This window comes from Salvelinus sp. IW2-2015, linkage group LG6.2, assembly GCF_002910315.2.
Source record: "Salvelinus sp. IW2-2015 linkage group LG6.2, ASM291031v2, whole genome shotgun sequence".
In the NCBI taxonomy this organism is placed as follows: Eukaryota; Metazoa; Chordata; class Actinopteri; order Salmoniformes; family Salmonidae; genus Salvelinus; species Salvelinus sp. IW2-2015.
This window is the reverse complement of record NC_036846.1, coordinates 24,725,761-24,745,109: the sequence shown is the minus strand read 5'-3', so window position 1 is coordinate 24,745,109 and position 19,349 is coordinate 24,725,761. Positions and strand designations below refer to the sequence as shown.

The window sequence follows — 19,349 nt, the reverse complement described above, 5'->3', positions numbered from 1 at the left end:
CTCTTGGGGACTCGTTTCCCTGCTTACTACTCAAAGATATTTCACTGATTAGGTAAAAGACAAAATTAACTTCAATGCACTGGTCTCAAATGTATTAGCATAACTATGCACACAGAACCAAGGCTGACCCATTGTAGAATGAGAGGCTTTATTATATTAAAACGTGTCCCAGTCCAAACGTGCCTAGCTCTACCCACTGGGCGTGGCTTACGGAGCGCTCTTGAAATAATGCCAGTCTTATTTGACTATGGAGGCAAGAGTTCAAATCGCCTTGATTTTACGCTGTTATGGGCATTTCACGGTCGTTACACCTGTTCAGTGTCATTTACAGTGTTAACGTTTGAATATTGTACTTTCAGACGCATGAATGGCCACTACCCGTTTTGAACACCTGTGAGTAACGTTACTTTTCTGCGTTGAAAGTACCACATGTACCCCTCCCATCTCCATTTCCGTGAGTTTGACTTCCGGCCTGTTGCGATCAAATCAAATTTATTATATTAGCCCTTCTTACATCAGCTGATATATCAAAGTGCTGTACAGAAACCCAGCCTAAAATCCGAACAGCAAGCAATGCAGGTGTAGAAGCACGGTGGCTAGGAAAAACTCCCTAGAAAGGCCAAAACCTAGGAGAAAACCTAGAGAGGAACCAGGCTATGAGGGGTGGCCAGTCCTCTTCTGGCTGTGCCGGGTGGAGATTATAACAGAACATGGCCAAGATGTTCAAATGTTCATAAATGACCAGCATGGTCAAATAATAGTAATCACAGTGAACAGGTCAGGTTCTATAGCCGCAGGCAGAAGAATTGAAACTGGAGCAGCAGCACGGCCAGGTGGACTGGGGACAACAAGGAGTACATGCATGGGTAGTCCTGAGGCATGGTCCTAGGGCTCAGGTCCTCCGAGAAGAAAGAGAGAAGAAGAGAAAGAAGAAGAGAAAGAAAGAAGAAGAAAGAAAGAAGAGAAGAGAGAGGAATTAGAGAGAGCATACTTAAATTCACACAGGACACCGGAAAAGACAGGAGAAATACTCCAGATATAACAGACTGACCCTAGCCCCCTGACACAAAACTACACAGCATAAATACTGGAGGCTGAGACAGGAGGGGTCAGGAGACACTGTGGCTCCATCTGATGTATACCCCGGACAGGGCCAAACAGGCAAGGATATAACCCCACCCACTTTGCCAAAGCACAGGCCCCACCACCACTAGAGGGATACTTCAACCACCAACTTACATCCTGAGACAAGCGAGTATATCCACAAAGATCTCCGCCACGGCACAACCCAAGGGGGGGCGCCAACCCAGAAGGAAGACCACGTCAGTACTCAACCCACTCAAGTGACGCACCCCTCCTAGGGACGGCATGGAAGAGCACCAGTAAGCCAGTGACTTCAGCCCCTGTAATAGGGTTAGAGGCAGAGAATCCCAGTGGAGAGAGGGAACCGGCCAGGCAGAACAGCAAGGGCGGTTCGTTGCTCCAGTGCCTTTCCTTTCACCTTCACACTCCTGGCCAGACTACAACTCAATCATAGGACCTACTGAAGAGATGAGTCTTCAATAGAGACTTAAATGTTGAGACCGAGTCTGCGTCTCTCACATGGGTAGGCAGACCATTCCATAAAAATGGAGATCTATAGAGGAGAAAGACCTGCCTGCGAGCTGTTTGCTTAGAAATTTTAGGGACAATAGAGGGCCTGTGTTCTTGTGACCGTAGCGTACGTGGTTAGGTATGTTACGGCAGGACCAAATCGTAAAGATAGGTAGGTGCAAGCCCAATGTAATGCTTTGTAGGTTAGCAGTAAAACCTTGAAATCAGCCCTGCCTTAAACCTTCTTGAGAATACAGGCCGGGTAAATTTTTCGCATTAGCATAATTTGCTCTACAGAATTAAACTGCCTCTTATTCAATTATTGCTCTTATATATTGCATATAAATCATACCATTGGGAGAAGAAAACAATCCCTTAGTTTTCTAAACCGATTTCAATTTTTCTCTGAGTGATACAGAAGTCATTCCATAGCACTTTTCCTGACCAAAGAAACATAAAATCAAGATGTGTATATGCTGGCTTCAAAGCTCTGTTCCTATATCATTGGTCGTGCCCCCTATGACACGAGAGCAGAAACCACACCTCATTCGCCTTCCTCTGGTTGTCAAGAGGAACGTCAGAGGAGAAATTCTTTGTTTATGCTGGACTGACTTGAAGTGAAAATAGGACGCCATTTCTTTGGCGTGACCGAACAACTTCCGGTTTTCTGAATGCTCGAATTTGAGCTGCGTTGGTGTACTGTTTTGCTGGCGTTATGTATGCAAACTATCTCCGTGTCGAATTTTGTTTGATACAATGTGACCATATCATCGTAATGTATATGTTTTTTCAATATAGTTAATCAGATTATTTGAATTTTTCCGGGAGTTTGGCTTTTTATAGCAGTTGTACCGTTGTCGGATTGTATTTATACGTTTGAGAATTCGTTGCCACTCGACCGGTACCTGTGCTAAATGGAGTGGCAAGAAAAAGAATTCTGAACGGAACCAACGACTCATCTCTACAAGGGACATTTGATCACATTGCTGATGAAAGATCGCCCAGCCTAGTAAGACCCAATTTACATGATTATATTCATATCTGTTGTGATGTGTGAACTGGACGTGGGCCCTTAGCCGAATCTGCCTGGTAAATATCGTGTCCTTCGCTAACGTGGTTAGCTAAAGATTTACATATTCTGTCTTCCCTGTAAACATTTTTAAAAATCTGAAAATGGTGGCTTAATTCACAAGACCTGTACTTTCATCTGGTGTCTTGGACTTGTGATTTAATGATATTTAAGATGCTACAAAGTTACTTGTTTGACGCTAATGCTAAGCTGTTGCTAATCAGTGGGTGAGTTGCGGGGTGCACCGATCAGCAGGTTGGTGATCCGTGAGAAGTTGCCTTAACAGGAAAGCTAGTGTAGGAAGAGGCTAGCACTGGAGTAATATATGATCACATTGTTTGGGTCTTCAGCGGATTCTAGCAGCCGTTTTTAGCACTAACTGAAGTTTATTTAGTGCTTAATCCAGGTAGCCGAAAAGTAGAGAGCATTGCAGTAGTCTAACCTAGAAGTAACAAAAGCATGGAATAAATTTCTTGCATCATTTTTTGGACAGAAAATGTCTGATTTTTGCAATGTTACGTAAATGGAAAAAAGCTGTTGTAATAAATATCATTTATTATAACACAAGCATATTTGCTAATACATTGTTAAAACTAACTTCTTTCCAAACAGGGTTTCTCACAAACTCATAGAAGATACGGATGACCCAGCACACACCCAGAGGACAGATGGCTGACACAGGCCATTTCATAAAGATGATTAAGAAAAGTGGTGCCTGGACTAGCATATCACGAGAAACTGAGACACACACATTACCCAAGGACAGAGGGCTGACGTAAACCGTTTCATAAACACAGATAAGACAGGAACATCTTCGCACACACAAAACACTCCTCTTCAGTCTGAACATTTTACAGAGACACACAAGAATATGTCAAAATAGGAACATCTACGCACACACCTAATCTCCTGTTTTATGCTGAACATTTCTGAAGACAAAGAAACTCTACTTCAGAGCCAATGGGACAGTGATACTGGCCTGAAGGAGACCTCGCCCAACTCATGCAGAACCAAACCAAGGGACCAGAACTTCCAGATCAACCTACTTTCTTTGTACTGTATAAAATGTATATGCACTCTGTTATCTGGGCTTCTTTCGGATAGTTCCATTTGAGCTTGATGAAAAGGTCGGGCACAGCTATTTCAAATATCTTTTACCTCTGAATAAATTTGCATTAATTAAACCATTCCACCCCTGTCCAGAAAGTCTCTACTTCGTCTCAGTTTCTCCAGTAAACATGTTTTATCAACACTGTCCATGGAAAACAAGTCTTGATAGATTCGTCAAAAGGAGATCAAGGTCCAGAAGTAACGCCGAAGTCCTTATCACCAGTTTTGTATTTGAGAACGACTGTCGCAAACAATCAAAGATTAATTCTTCATCCACCCTTCCCAGTATTCACCCCTCCTCCTCCCCCAGCCCCTCCTCTCTCAAGCCCTCATGCTCCCAGCCTACTTCTCCCTCCCCTCCCTTCCACTCCCTCCCCCCCGTTCCCTGCCATCCCACCCCTGCACCACCACCTCCTCCCTCCCCCCTCACCCCCTTCCTCCTCCTCCCCTCCCGCCGGCCGCCCTACGACCGGTTCGCCCTCTCTCTACTCTCCTCCTTTCACTTGTTGCTTCTCCCAGATTTCTCCATCCTCTCCCCCCCGCCTCCTCTTCTCCCTATCCCAATCATCCTTTCTTCTGTCCCCTCCTCTTCATCCCTCCCTCCGTCTCCGTCCACATCGCCTCCTCACCCTCTTTTCTTATCCCCCCCCCCAGCACCCCTCCCCAGTCCACCCCAGGTCTCCCTCCACCTCTCCCCCCCCTCCTCCCAGCTTCCTCCCCCTCCTTCCTCCACTTCCTCCTCCAGCATCCCCCTTCACCTCCTCCCCCGTCCCCCACCTTTCCCTCCCTCCAGCACCCTTTCTTGCCCTTTCCCATTCTCACCCCTTCTCCTCGATCCACATCCGCTCCCCCGCCTCTCTTCATCCACAGAGATCTACCCTTCCTCCTTTTCCTCCCCACCCTTCCTACCCGTCCCTCTTATCCTACCACAATATCCCCCTCATTCAGCTCCTTCAATCTCGGCTCGCTTCCTCCTGCTCTCCAGATTTCCCATTCTTTTGCCCTTCCCAGCCCCATCACTAGCACGGTCCTTTCCACCCTCCCCCTCCCTGTTTCTTCCTACCCGCCTTCAGTCCTTCTCCCCCAGCGCCTCACCCTCCTTCCTCCTCTCCTCTCCTTCCCCTTCTCTTTCCCCTCACCTCCACCCCCCACCTCCATCCTCCCTGCTCCCCCCCTTTCCTTTCCCTCCTCCCAGATTCAAATGAAGGATCTCTTTGTTTCTTGGACCTAGGAAACAAGCATCTCTGTTTTGTCATGAGGTTGAAAAGTTAGAATTTGCAGCCATCACTCCCATTATGTCTGAAACACAGCTTCCAGCGAGGGGCAATTGTTTGGGCTGCACCATGTTTCATTGGGAATGACAGCGACTGATGTGTCATCCGCATAGCAGCAGTTGAAAGTAACATAATGTTTTCGAATAACATCCAAGAGGTAAAATATATAGTGAAAACAATAGTGATCCTAAACGGAACCTTAAGACACCGAAATGACTACAGTTGATTTGGTCAAGGACAAATACCATTCACCAGAGACAAACTGAATTTTTCGACCAGATAAGATCTAAACCCAGGCCAGAACTTGTCCGTGATTAGGCCAATTTGGGGTTTCCAGAAAGAAATTGTGGTAATTCAATGGTATCAAAAGCGCACTAAGGTCTAGGAGCACGAGGGACAGATTGCAGTAGTCCAACGGTCTTGACGCCATTTAAAAGGGGTGTAATTTACCACCTTCACAAGGCACAGTCTCAGTGCTATGATGGGGTCTAAAACCAGACTGAAAGCATTCATATAACATTGTTTGTCTTCAGGAAGCAGGGAGTGTCTGCCCGCAACAGCTTTTTTCTAACATTTTTGAGAGGAATGGAGATTCGATATAGGCTGATTAGTTTTTTTATTATTTTCTGGGTCAAGGTTTGTTTATTACTGCCACTAGTGAGTTTGGTACACCTCGGTAGGATATGAGAGCCGTTTATTTATGTATTTCAACTAGGAGGGCCAATCCACAGAGAAGCAAAGCTATTGCAGTAGTTTATTGATAGGGTCCAGATATGCAGCCTTAAAGGGCTAGAGGCCATGATAATTTCATCATTGTGTCAAATATAGTACAAAAACACTTTGAGTGGCTCCCTATTCTAGTTCAATAGAACATACCAGAGGAGGGCATCGTTTACTAGGCTACATCACTTATTAGGATCATCTAATACCACCAGTGTTTGGAATACATTGAGTTCGTTGACAAAATAGACCGTGGAAAGCCTTTTCACACTGAGATTTATTTGTCAAAGGTGCACGGTGGGTCTATGTGACTATGCGATTTAAATTGGAGACCAATTTTATAGCAGTAAATGTAATCTATTAATGTACTGTTCTAGTATTTCTAAGTAGCAACCATATCAGCCAGGGAAACTAAATGTTTATGATAGAACATTCACATTTTCAGTGAAGTTGAAATCCTTCCTCTTCAATGGTAAGGTCCCTTTGACTATAAAGTCACTGCTGTGGTGCCCACCAGACCATCTGGTGAGGCATCCAGACCCTGTGACCCAAAAACCCTGACTCCTGCACATCCATCCCTGTAGCCATTTGAACGCCTTGATGTCCTCCTCTTCGTTATCAGACAACACCCCATCCAACGACTGATCTGAGGACTGTTTTTAGCAGTGACGAAGTAACGCCCTTGGTCCTAACCACTGCTCCATAATTGCTGTCCGTCAACCTCCCTCCGCATGGTGTGCCTGTTGGTGCGCTGTCCAACTGTTGCCTGCCGTTTAGCCTCCTGCTGCTCCACCGGCAGCACCATGCCAGCCAGGACGCCTGCATGCCCCAGGTGCCCTTGTTCTAACAACGTCCGGTATAGACAGGGATGACGTGGAGGGTAGCGGTTGTTCTGGCTCAGGTTCAAGAAGACATTTCCTTCCACTGAACCTGCCCTAGAGACTGTTCCTTACCCTCTGATGATCCTCCTCTGTGGGCTCTCGGGACAGAGGGTTGTAGTCTTCGGCCGGGTACAGGTCCTCCACTGACTGCACCTGTTTGGGCACGGCTGGCATCCGTACGGACAATATTGTGAACCGCCAATATAGGCTGCATGGCTCCACTGATGAGCTCCATGGAGACATTCTCATGTGGTAGAGAGAATCCCCATGTCACCTATTGTCACGCCCTGACCATAGTTTGCGTTGTATGTTTCTATGTTTTGTTTGGTCAGGGTGTGATATGAGTGGGCATTCTATGTTGTATGTCTAGGTTGTCTGTTTCTATGTGTTTGGCCTGATATGGTTCTCAATCAGAGGCAGGTGTTAGTCGTTGTCTCTGATTGGGAGCCATATTTAGGTAGCCTGTTTTGTCATTGTGGGTGTGGGTGATTGTTCCTGTTCCTGTGTTTACCTTATGGGACTGTTACGTTTCCGTTCGTTTGTCGGTTTATTGTTTTTGTTCGTTGTTTAAGTATTCTCATTAAAATGAATACTCACCACGCTGCATCTTGGTCCTCTTCTCTTTTGCCCGACGAAGAACGTTACACCTATAGAGACCTGCCAAGAGGAAGGATGTTAAGTGACACATGCCTTTCAATGAATGACTTGGAACACCTTGAAATGCATTCGTTGTAAGAAATGTGCCATATAAATAAAGTTTGATTTGATTGATGACATTACYGCTGTAGAATATTTAATAAACTGTAATTTTCAGGACAAGTGGTTTTTCCATGACCTTTTAATTGATAACTTGGGATTTTATCACTTAACATTAATCATACAGTGGGAAGGATCCTATAGATCAAGACTGTGTGAATGCATGTACCACTCTGAATAAATAAATACAGTGCCTTTTGAAGATTTGTGTCTGGTCATTAAACTACAAAACTGTCTGGATGTCTAAACAAAATCAATTCTGAATGTCAATAGATTTAGATTCATTCTCATCAATGGCAACATTCTAGAACTGAGTTATCACTCATCGAAGTCCGGTATCCGGGGTAATCTGGTTAAGGATTATATAGTTATGTGGCTCTTTCCTTGTAGAATGTTGACAGCTGAATAGAACATATTGCAATGCAAAGATGCTCAAATTTCATTTAATAGCTACACTCACCGACACAGGATAATCTTTATCCCTCATGCTGGGCCTGACCAAACCGGTGAATTGTTGCTTACTATAGCTGCACATCTCCACATGGCCAGACTTCTAGTGGACTTCTCCTCTTCCAATTCTCTTATGCTTATCCTTGAAAAATGCCATAAGGTCTGAAATAGACACCAACGTTGACATATTGTACAAACAATTACCTAGGCTAAGTAAAACAATGATGTTTGATCTACTGCTCTGCTAACTAGCTAGCTAATGTGTAGCCAGTGAGTAGCTAAAACAGAGAAAGGGGATGTACGTTCATGGATTGGATCCAGGAGGTCTTACTGATCGCGGTGGTGTACGGTAGCTGACAGTGTCGACTAGAGACTACCTGTGGGAGCTTCCTGCAGGAATTTGTAGTCTTGCTGAGGATGAGTTTTAGTAAGGTCGGGTTCCTTGCGTTTATAGTCATTGTGATCAATTGCACTGCACTGATGGGAGTGGAAATCACATAAAATAGATGTGGTAGTTGCAGATACATATTTGGGTGTGAGAGATTTTAGTGCAGAATTAGTTGAGGGAAGTGGTTCCATCCTCCAAAGCAGATGGCCTGGTGTATGATCGTTTAGGGCCAAAGTAGTGGGATGGGGTGGTGAGTTTTTAGGGATAGTGTATTGGTGCAGGATTAGATGGTGGAAATTAAGATTTTCCCATTCTCCTTTATTCAGTTTTGTTATGTGACCTAAATGTGCAATCCGTACTCCAACCTGCGATAAGCAGCAATACTCAAGAGTGTCTAGTCTGACTGAAATTCACATAAAGAAGAAGAGAATATCTCCAAAGATGTTTATGTAAACCAAGATAGACCACATCATGTTGTTTCCAATGGGAACAAATGAGTCATAGTGGGTAGAGCCAAGCACGTGCTAGTGATATCCTATTGCCGTGTTCTAGCTAACCTCTCAATATTTCCCTTAGAGAACGCCTAATCGGTGAAGTGCTTGTGTGCAGTAACTCAATATGCATTTGGATTCCTAAACAACGACATTTCAAAAATCGTTTGAAAGGGTAAAGTCTACTAAACTTGGCCCACTCTGTTCATAACAGATTTTAGTTTGGGGAACAGAAAACTGAATTGAGATAAAATGTTTAATCGATGAGAGAATTTGCAGAATGTAGGCCAAAATCCATCTCGTTCCATCTTCTCCCACTGCTGGCCAGTGGGCTTCCTCTCACTACCGTATTTGACAGTGCGTAGAAACGCCAACCGGATGCTTCACATTTGTACATCCAATGAAATTTCTGTTTCATTGTTCTGTCTGTGATGTCGCGTTTGCTCTGTTCAGTGTTGCCAACTTAGCGAGTATTCAGACCCCTCTAGCGAAAAATTTTCAAAAAAGCGACTAGCGACAAATCTAGCAACTTTTTCTGGTGTTATTGGAGACTTTTGGAGACTGACGTGAAAGCACGTATCGTTCTTACTCTTCTCAACGAGCAGCGGGTGCTGCAGTGGGTGCTGCCGTGGGCCCCCCCCCATGTGAACTCATGGCTGTCAAAGATTGTGTGACACCTTCATATTATGGTATTCCAGTAAAAGAAGAACTTACATATTTAGGCATAATCATTACAAAGGATCAGAAGTCTAGAGGCTTACAAAATTGTAACCCTCTTATTAAAAAACCCCAGAAGAAGCTAAATCAATGTCTACAGAGGGACTTATCTTTAAAAGGTAGAGTCCTAATAACCAAGGCGAAGGTATCTCTAGACAAACATATGGCACTCTATCTTTATATCTTGACAGTAAAATACGCAAGGAGATAGACCAGATGCTTTTCAACTTTCTGTGGRGRAACMRTACCCATTACATTAGGAAAACTGTTGTAATGAACACTTATGAGAATGGTGGGCTGAATTTTCTGGACTTTACTACCTTAAATAATACTTTTAAGATCAATTGGATAAAACAATTCCTAAGAAGACCCACTTCTGTGTGGAATTTTATTCCTCATCATGTCTTCTCTACTTTTGGTGGCCTTAACTTCATGTTGTTTTGCAATTATAATATTGACAAAGTTCCAGTGAAACTTTCTGCTTTTCATCGGCAGGTTTTCTTGTCATGGTCCTTAATKTATAAGCACAATGTTTCTCCACACAGATATTATATATGGAATAATCGGGATATATTGTATAAAAATACTCATTTGTTTTTGGGATATTAGTTCCCGAAATAATATCCCATTGGTGAGCCAACTGGTAAATGCAGAGGGTCTTTTACTCAGTTATAAGGAATGTTTTATCACTTTACAAGGTCCCTGTAACACCTAAAGATTTTGCAATTGTTTTAGATGCCATTCCCTCAGGTGTTGCTTTATTATTCAGGAACGTGTCAAGACCTGACCCTCAGAGCCGACCTTCTATTGACCCTGTTGACTCATCAGTAGGAAAGATTTGTTTCTCTTTTTGTCCATTCAACAACAGAGCGATATGAACCTTGTTTCAGCAGGATGTTGTATCTATACCTTATGTCATGCCTTATTGGAATGGATTTATTGATAATATCTGTTGGAAAAAAGTTTGGATGTTGCCACACACATACCTACTTGTTAACAAAATTAAGGAAGTTTCCTTTAAAATGATTCATAAATATTATCCTGCCAACCACTATATGAAGAAGTTTAAGGAAAACATCAACTCAAATTGCTCCTTTTGTAATGACCACACAGAAACAGTGTTGCATCTTTTTTGGCATTGTATTCATGTAAGAAAATTATGGCAAGACCTCAGTAGATTTATAATTGAACACATTTATGAAGAACTTACACTATTGTGGAGAGATGTACTGCTTGGAGTCTTTACCTATGATAGAAATAAGCTGAAACATTTTTATGTGATTAATTTCGTTATTCTTTTGGCCAAATTTCATATTCACAAATAAAAAACAAATTTTCTTACCTTAAAAACGAAATTGAACTGTATTTTAAGACAATTAAATACTCTACTAATAAAAAAGCTGTTAGAATTATAAGTGTATGTATGTCCCTTAATAAGGTCCTTGTGTAATGTGATATTGTACCCCCTAGCCCAATTATCCATTGTATATTATTCATATATACTTGTGTTCCCTCATGTACTTCCTGTATTGATTTGTTGTTAATAAAAAAATAATATTATATTTTTAAAAAGACAGCCAATAGCTACTTTCCTTACTGAGGAGTTGGCAACACTGCCTCTGGTGTAGTGGTCGAACAGGAAGTTCCGGGAAGGCGCCATAACTGTGTGGTAAAGACGATATATTTTGTGTCTATTATTACAGGTATGAAATAGCTCGTTTAAACTTTGTAATATCGAAAGAACATGTCATAACGTGCTGGGTAACAGATCCTTTAAGGTATTGTCACGTTTGGTAAAGGTTTTACGTGTATTGTTTGTGTCAAGCCGAGTGAGYATAACTATTTTATGTCACATAKCTAGAGACTTTGGGTTTGGCAGAGTGAATGAACATCATTTAGTRAAGCTAATTTCATTTWAAAAATCTATTMATTTGCKATTTTTGAGTTCGTTATTGGTTTTGTGTAAAATTCACGGGATGGTAAAATGGCGGCTCCCCWTCTGTCTACGTCAACTGAATTCARTGCAGGCAGCGCGGGTTCACTTTTTTATTTTTACATGTGTTACAATATTCAGACATTCAGGTGTTTCTATSTTTATCTAYRATTGTTAATATGTTGTGACAAATGGGAAATACAATAGATTTTTGTGAGGTGAAATAATACAGTGAAGACATGGCTATTCAGGAGCATAGTACATAGTGCTGCCTAAATTGCAAGCATGATCAGAAGGATAGCTAAATATTTACCAGGAAAGATTCTTAAGCAAACAACCCAAGCATTAATTGTGAGTCAGGTGAACTACTGTTCTGTTGTCTGGGGACGTGCATCAGCAAGTAAAATTTCAGAGGCTGCAGATTGGACAGAACAAAGCAACAAGGATTGTTTTACGGTAGAGATATGGTTCTTCTGTTGTAGTCAGGCACCATGCTCTTGGTTGTTGATCAAACAACAAGATAATTGAAAAAAACATGTTTATTTTATTTCACAATGCACACCGTTTAAAACGGACAAACTCTATTCACAACAGTATTCAGTTGGTTAGAGACAGACATTCAGTCAATACCAGGAATAGATTGTCCACAATCTGTGTTATCCAGACAGAAACGAGAAATAGGCAAAATAACATTTAGATTCAGAGCAATAACGAAATTGAATAATTTATCTGAGCGAACCAGAAACCATTCAATATATAAATTCAAACAGTATTTTAAAATAATTTAATTATAATACATTGGAAGGTTATGCAGGACTATGGAAGAATCAATCCAACTTTGACTGTTAAGAGTATTTATCTGGTTAATATGTCAGTGTGTTATGTCTCTTTGTAACAGTGTGTTATATGTGAAAATGTGATCGCATTATAAATTGTGTTTTTAATGTTTTAAGGACTCTTGGAAGATTAGTCCAAATGGGAAGTAAAATATATCCAYATAAAATCAAAAGAAACTGCAACCTTGTTCTAAATGTTTTTTTGAGTAATTGATGCATTTATGTAAATGTAGGAAATCTACTATAGGTTAAGTGCACTTACGTTGTGTAATTTAAAGTGTGCACTTTGTGTCTAATGGGAATGAATGTTGAGTTGTCAATGYTTAGCTACCTGATCTATTGAAATTAGATAATTGAACAAATATAATTTATATTTAGAGAATAAAGAAAGTGCCAGAACTGTCAAGAAAATAACTTTTGTGTGCGTTCCTCTTTATTACTTCAGGCCGACTCAGATTAAGTCTGAGGCCGGTAACATCAACAGTGAGGACAAACCCAGCCTGCCTCTCTCCTTCCACACKGAGTCCAAACCTACAGTCACTGGGTCCTGATTGTGACAGTGGAGCCCAGTTTGCACTGCAGGATCCAGAGATGGCATCAGTGAAGCTGGAAGACTGCAGTCAAACACTGGAGCTGAATGTCAACATTAAAGATGAAGAAGAGGAGGAGGAGATTGGGAAGTCTGTTAGTCATGGTAAGAGCAGATTCTATCTAGATAAGTTATCTGACTCACACACCCCTGAAGAACTCCAGACTGTTGTTGGTTTCAACTTCATACTGTGCGTTGAAAGTTGCTGTAGAACTGTTTCAATGAGAAGGTAGATGTTATTTCATGCTACTCAGACTTGCATGGTTTGACACCAGTATTGTCAGCATGTGTTTTATTCACTGGGTTATCTGGAGTTATCAGAGTGTAGACTGAAGAAGTGAAGTAGACAAACTGCCAGTGTTCTGAAGTTCTGTGAAATGACTCTGTGTAGTTGCTACGGTTGCTGTCAATTCCATTTTGAATTCCAGTCAATTCAGGAAATACACTCATTCTAATTTYAATTCTCTACAATGCTTTTCGATCAGGAGAAGTTGGGGTAACACTTTACGCTCGGTGTCCTTAGTCATGTGTTAATAAAGCCTTTTATAACACCTATATAACAACAGTAATGAGTAACGGCATAAAATCTTATGAAACTAGTTTATAATGGGTGTTTATAGATGACTGTTTATCCTGTTGTCATATGCGCTAATGTCTACTGTTAATAACAACTGCTATTACACAGTCTGCATGACAACTTMTGTCCTATTCTATTACATGCTACATAAGTGTCTKCATACCAGATGTTATAACGSGRTGTTATATCATTTACCAATCTCTTTGTCACATTATAAAACGGGTTGTTTGGATCCCGGATGCTGATTGGTTGATAGCAAGGAGTTATCACCACAATCCACACATAATGCCTGTTAACAGTTCCATTAGATTTATCACATTCGCTGTCCCACAGCCCGGCCAGTCAATTTATAACTCTAATCTGCCCTGGGAAAAAAGCTTCTCTAGACAATATTTCCCCATGCTACTAGACTATCTGACCTGTGCAACATTTTGTATCCACTGTGCCATGCATATGAACGTGTCGAGTGACTCTATCCTCTATCATATGATGCATTAACCCATTAACTGTATCCAAGATGGCGTAGCAGTCAGGCGTCTTTGTCTCGTCCCATGTATATATATTTTTCTTCGCATTCTTTTTAATATTTTTCCTAAACCTCAACTTCAAAATACTCTCCTGCAACCCGCCTCACCCAATGTGGTGTGGATCTGTTTTTTTTCTAAAGTATTTCTATTTACCGCCGAACTGGAAGCCCTCAACTGAAGCTAGCTAGCTAACTAGCTACCAGCTATCAGTCAGCTAACCACTGCTAGCGGTCATCAGCTAACCTTTAGCTCGGAAAGCTCTTGCCAGTTCGTACAACGCGTTTCAAACCAGAAGCATACYGGACCTATTTTTCTCTCCATATCCCCGGATTCCTACCGCAAACTCTGAACCTTTTCATCTGGAYCATCGCAGCTAGCTAACYGCAAMCCGGGTTGACTACTCCTGGCTAACRTTTCCGTCCCGGMGCWAGCACCAACTAGCCTGGAGCTAGYCCATGCTAGACCCATCTTCCGGCTAGGGCTCCTGGGCTACTCCTGAAGCCCACTCCTCGGCTACAATATCCGGACCCCTTCTACTGTCGGTACGGGGCATGGAACCCCGCCGAGCCTTCACGATTGGAATACCGACATAATCTGCCCGAGGATCCCAACAGGCCCCTCAGTCGCGTCGTCCCCTGAAGGCCCAATCTGCTAACCGCGGCCTGCTAGCTATCTAGAGCATATTGGACTGTTAGCTGATCCATTGGCCAGTTTCTTGGACCACTATACCCATTGTTCCAATTGGACTTGGACCCCTCTGCTACTTGGAACAATACTAATTCCACGACTGGTCTATCGACGTCACTGCACGGGGAGGCAAAAACAGACTTTCCCCCATCGCGACGTCCCTCTAAGGCCCTTATGCTAGCTTGCTAGCCCCGGTCTGCTAACTGTTAGCTTGCTAGCCTCGGCCTGCTAACTGTCTGAATCGCCGTGTCCCCAGCCAGCCCAACCACTCACTGGACCCATACGATCACTTGGCTACGCATGCCTCTCTCTAATATCTATATGCCTTGTCCATTACTGTCCTGGTTAGTGATTACTGTCATATTTCACTGTAGAGCCTCTAGCCCTGCTCAATATGCCTTAACCAACCATGTTGTTCCACCTCCCACATATGCGATGACATCACCTGGTTTAAACATCTCTAGAGACTATATCTCTCTCATAATTTCTCAATGCCTAGGTTTACCTCCAACGTACTCTCTTCCTACCATACCTTTGTCTGTACATTATGCTTTGAATCTATGCTATCGTGCCCAGAAACCTGCTCCCTTTACTCTCTGTTCCGAACGTGCTAGATGGCCAGTTCTTATAGCCTTTAGCCGTACCCCTATCCTACTCCTCCTCTGTTCCTCTGGTGATGTAGAGGTTAATCCAGGTCCTGCAGTGCCTAGCTCCACTCCTACTCCCCAGGTGCTCTCATTTGTTGACTTCTGTAACCGTAAAAGCCTTGGTTTCATGCATGTTAACTTTAGAAGCCTCCTCTTTAAGTTTGCTTTATTCACTGCTTTAGCACATTCTGCCAACCCTGCCTGTCTCTCAAATCAATGCTGTTCCTTCCAACACCCCCGCCTGGTGTCTCTTGATGTACACTCAGTCTCCAGAATTCAGCCCGGGCCCTTGGTTATATCTTGGTTCCACCTGAGGATATGCACACTGCAACACATGGGTTATTTCCTGACAACATCATTTGTGATATTGAATAACAGCATCCCCTGTCCTCCCATTGGTCCCCCAGTTACCAGTAACCAATCCATGTGACATGAGTCGTCATTACTGATATCCCAACAATGCTACAAAAGTAACCATTGCTACTTCCAACATGGCTCATGACTATAGTCTCACAATACCCCTCCTTTGTGCAGTAGTCCAATTCCATGCTATTAATATAGCATCCTACACTTCTACTACTGCTCCTTCTGTTACTGTCCCTACAGCGACTGCTGTGAGAATAGCTGTTGCCTGGAATTTGTCTCCTGCTCTCCTGTTGTCTTCGTGTTTTACTGATCAGTCTAGGACTGAACCTTTCAGATACCCCCTACCTGTTTCCCAGTTTATCCCTTGGTCTCTAGCCACCAACATCTCCACTGACCTCTTGTATTCTGCTACAGTTGGTACCTGTGGATAATACACCCCTGTGCTCAAGTTAGGTACACATCTCTGATCTACCCCCCCACCCGTTTGTAAACACCTTTGTTACAGTGTAGACTTTGGGCCCCACCGGTTGGTTGATAAGCAGCCACCTTCTGACATGTACCATTTATCGTGGTTCGGTCCCAATCTACTGGGAGGTATGTCAAGTGTTTACTATCTGTCAGAAATGGGGGAGAGATTAGTGGCGTTGGAAGAGTATCCAACTGTACAAAACTGTGAGTCACATGTTTCTTTATCACACTCTGCAGGAGATGTGATGCTATTATCACAGCAAACTTCCCTTCTGGCGATGTGGCCTCCTGTATACAGGGATCGGTTGCTAGTCCTTCTGGCGATGTGGCCTCCTGTATACAGGGATCTGTAGCTAGTCCTTCTGGCGATGTGGCCTCCTGTATACAGAGATCTGTAGCTAGTACTTCTGGCGATGTGGCCTCCTGTATACAGGGATCTGTAGCTATTCTTTCAAGTGTTATGCCTTCTGTGACAAACTCATTACTGAAAGTTGACAATAATGTCTGAAATGACAACACTATTTCTTCTACTTTCACCATTATCTGTGTATGTGTAACGTTCAATTAAATCCCGTTCAATTAAATCCCCATATTGTGTACAGTTAGCTGCTCTCTTCTATGAGCTATCTCCTGCAACAATGTTCAGTCTCTGGGAATGATACTCCTATATCTTTACATCTAACCCATAACACACTATACTCCAAATGCATTTTCTACATTTACAAACCTACTAACACGTTCTCAAATCAATTTAGTCAATATGCATCATTCCCTCATCTGGAACAATGAACACCCTGATGTTCCACGAAACCTAAAAACATATTGACTTGAAAATAAAAGAGAAACAAAGTACATGTGTAATAACTTTGCACCACTCATTGATGCGTTGTAACATAAACTCTTAATACGGGGTAATACAAAAACAAAACTTTCATGTTCGTCCCAAGCTGTCATCCAGCGAGTCTCCCAAACAAACCACCTCCCCTCACGATGACACTTAGAGATACGTTTCTGAAACTCTCTTCGGCCACATAACTGTTAGCAGCGCCCCAGCCCCTCATCGTGATTTAGCCATTCTCTCTCGCAGTATCCCAATCACAACGAAAACGTTTTATCACTTATTCAAACCGAATTTAGAATGACTGACCTCAATGCCCAGTTTATAAACTCTGCACCCATCACCCCTGTTAGAACATACATTTATAAACAACCTTTTATTGCCGGGCCATAACTCTTCTCATTACAGGCCCCCTTTGTCCCTGTTTTCCTGTCATGAGTGGCCTGGTAAAGACAAATCAGTATCTCAATGCATTTTCAGTTTAAATAGTTAGCAGGGCGTATNATCCGGACCCCTTCTACTGTCGGTACGGGGCATGGAACCCCGCCGAGCCTTCAAGACTGGAATACCGACATAATCTGTCCGAGGATCCCAACAGGCCCCTAGGGCGCGTCGTCCCCTGAAGGCCCCTTCTGCTAACCGCGGCCTGCTAGCTATCTAGAACATATTTGACTGTTAGCTGATCCATCGGCCAGTTTCTTGGACCACTATACCACTTTTTTCCAATTGGACTTGGACCCCTCTGCTACTTGGAACTCTACTAATTCCACGACTGGTCTATCGACGTCACCGCACGGGGAGACAAACAGACTTTCCCCCATCGCGACGTCCCTCTAAGGCCCTTATGCTAGCTTGCTAGCCCCGGCCTGCTAACTGTCTGAATCGCCGTGTCTCCAGCCAGCCCAACCACTCACTGGACCCATACGATCACTTGGCTACGCATGCCTCTCCCTCATATCAATATGCCTTGTCCATTACTGTCCTGTCTTAGTGATTACTGTCTTATTTCACTGTAGAGCCTCTAGCCCTGCTCAATATACCTTAACCAACCATGTTGTTCCACCTCCCACATATGCGATGACATCACCTGGTTAAAACGTCTCTAGAGACTATATCTCTCTCATCATTACTCAATGCCTAGGTTTACCTCCAATGTACTCTCTTCCTACCATACCTTTGTCTGTACATTATGCCTTGATTCTATGCTATCGTGCCCAGAAACCTGCTCCCTTTACTCTGTTCCGAACGTGCTAGACGGCCAGTTCTTATAGCCTTTAGCCGTACCCTTATCCAACTTCTCCTCTGTTCCTCTGGTGATGTAGAGGTTAATCCAGGACCTGCAGTGCCTAGCTCCACTCCTACTCMCCAGGTGTCCTCATTTGTTGACTTCTGTAACCGTAAAAGCCTTGGTTTCATGCAGGTTAACATTAGAAGCCTCCTCTTTTAAGTTTGCTTTATTCACTGCTTTAGCACATTCTGCCAACCCTGCCTGTCTCTCAAATCAATGCTGGTCCAACACCCCCTCCTGGTGTCTCTTGATGTACACTCAATCTCCAGAATTCAGCCCGGGCCCTTGGTTATATCTTGGTTCCACCTGAGGATATGCACACTGCAACTCATGGGTTATTTCCTGACAACATCATTTGTGATATTTGAATAACAGCATCCCCATCGGTCCCCCAGTTACCAGTAACCAATCCATGTGACATGAGTCGTCATTACTGATATACCAACAATGCTACAAAAGTAACCATTGCTACTTCCAACATGGCTCATGACTATAGTCTCACAATACCCCTCATTCTTCTGCTTCTGTTACTGTCCCTACAGCGACTGCTGTGAGAATAGCTATTGCCTGGAATTTGTCTCCTGCTCTCCTATTGTCTTCGTGTTTTACTGATCAGTCTAGGACTGAACCTTTCAGATACCCCCTAYCTGTTTCCCAGTTTATCCCTTGGTCTCTAGCCACCAACATCTCCACTGACCTCCTGTATTCTGCTACAGTTGGTACCTGTGGATAATACACCCCTGTGCTCAAGTTAGGTACATATCTCTCATCCCAAGGCTGATCTACCCCCCCACCCGTTTGTAAACACCTTTGTTACAGTGTAGACTTTGGGCCCCACCGGTTGGTTGATAAGCAGCCACCTTCTGACATGTACCATTTATCGTGGTTCGGTCCCAATCTACTGGGAGGTATGTCAAGTGTTTACTATCTGTCTGAAATGGGGGAGAGATTAGTGGTGTTGGAAGAGTATCCAACCGTACAAAACTGTGAGTCACATGTTTCTTAATCACACTCTGCAGGCGATGTGATGCTATTATCACAGCAAACTTTCCTTCTGGCGATGTGGCCTCCTGTATACAGGGATCTGTAGCTAGTCCTTCTGGCGATGTGGCCTCCTGTATACAGGGATCTGTAGCTAGTCCTT

The 19,349-nt window shown here is 43.2% G+C and overlaps 1 protein-coding gene across 5 annotated transcripts in view; it reads left to right on the top strand.

Annotated features, from left to right (window-relative positions):
- Positions 1–19,349, top strand: part of LOC111966030 (zinc finger protein ZFP2-like) — a 99,347-nt gene that overhangs the window by 27,169 nt on the left and 52,829 nt on the right. For 4 of the 5 annotated variants that reach the window (XM_070444305.1, XM_070444306.1, XM_070444307.1 and 1 more), the window contains exon 3: positions 12,664–12,912. The exons of the other annotated variant lie outside the window; for it this stretch is intronic. In XM_070444305.1, the coding sequence (XP_070300406.1) occupies positions 12,664–12,912 (249 nt within the window). The remainder of the gene's footprint in view (positions 1–12,663; positions 12,913–19,349) is intronic. 5 annotated transcript variants of the gene reach the window in all.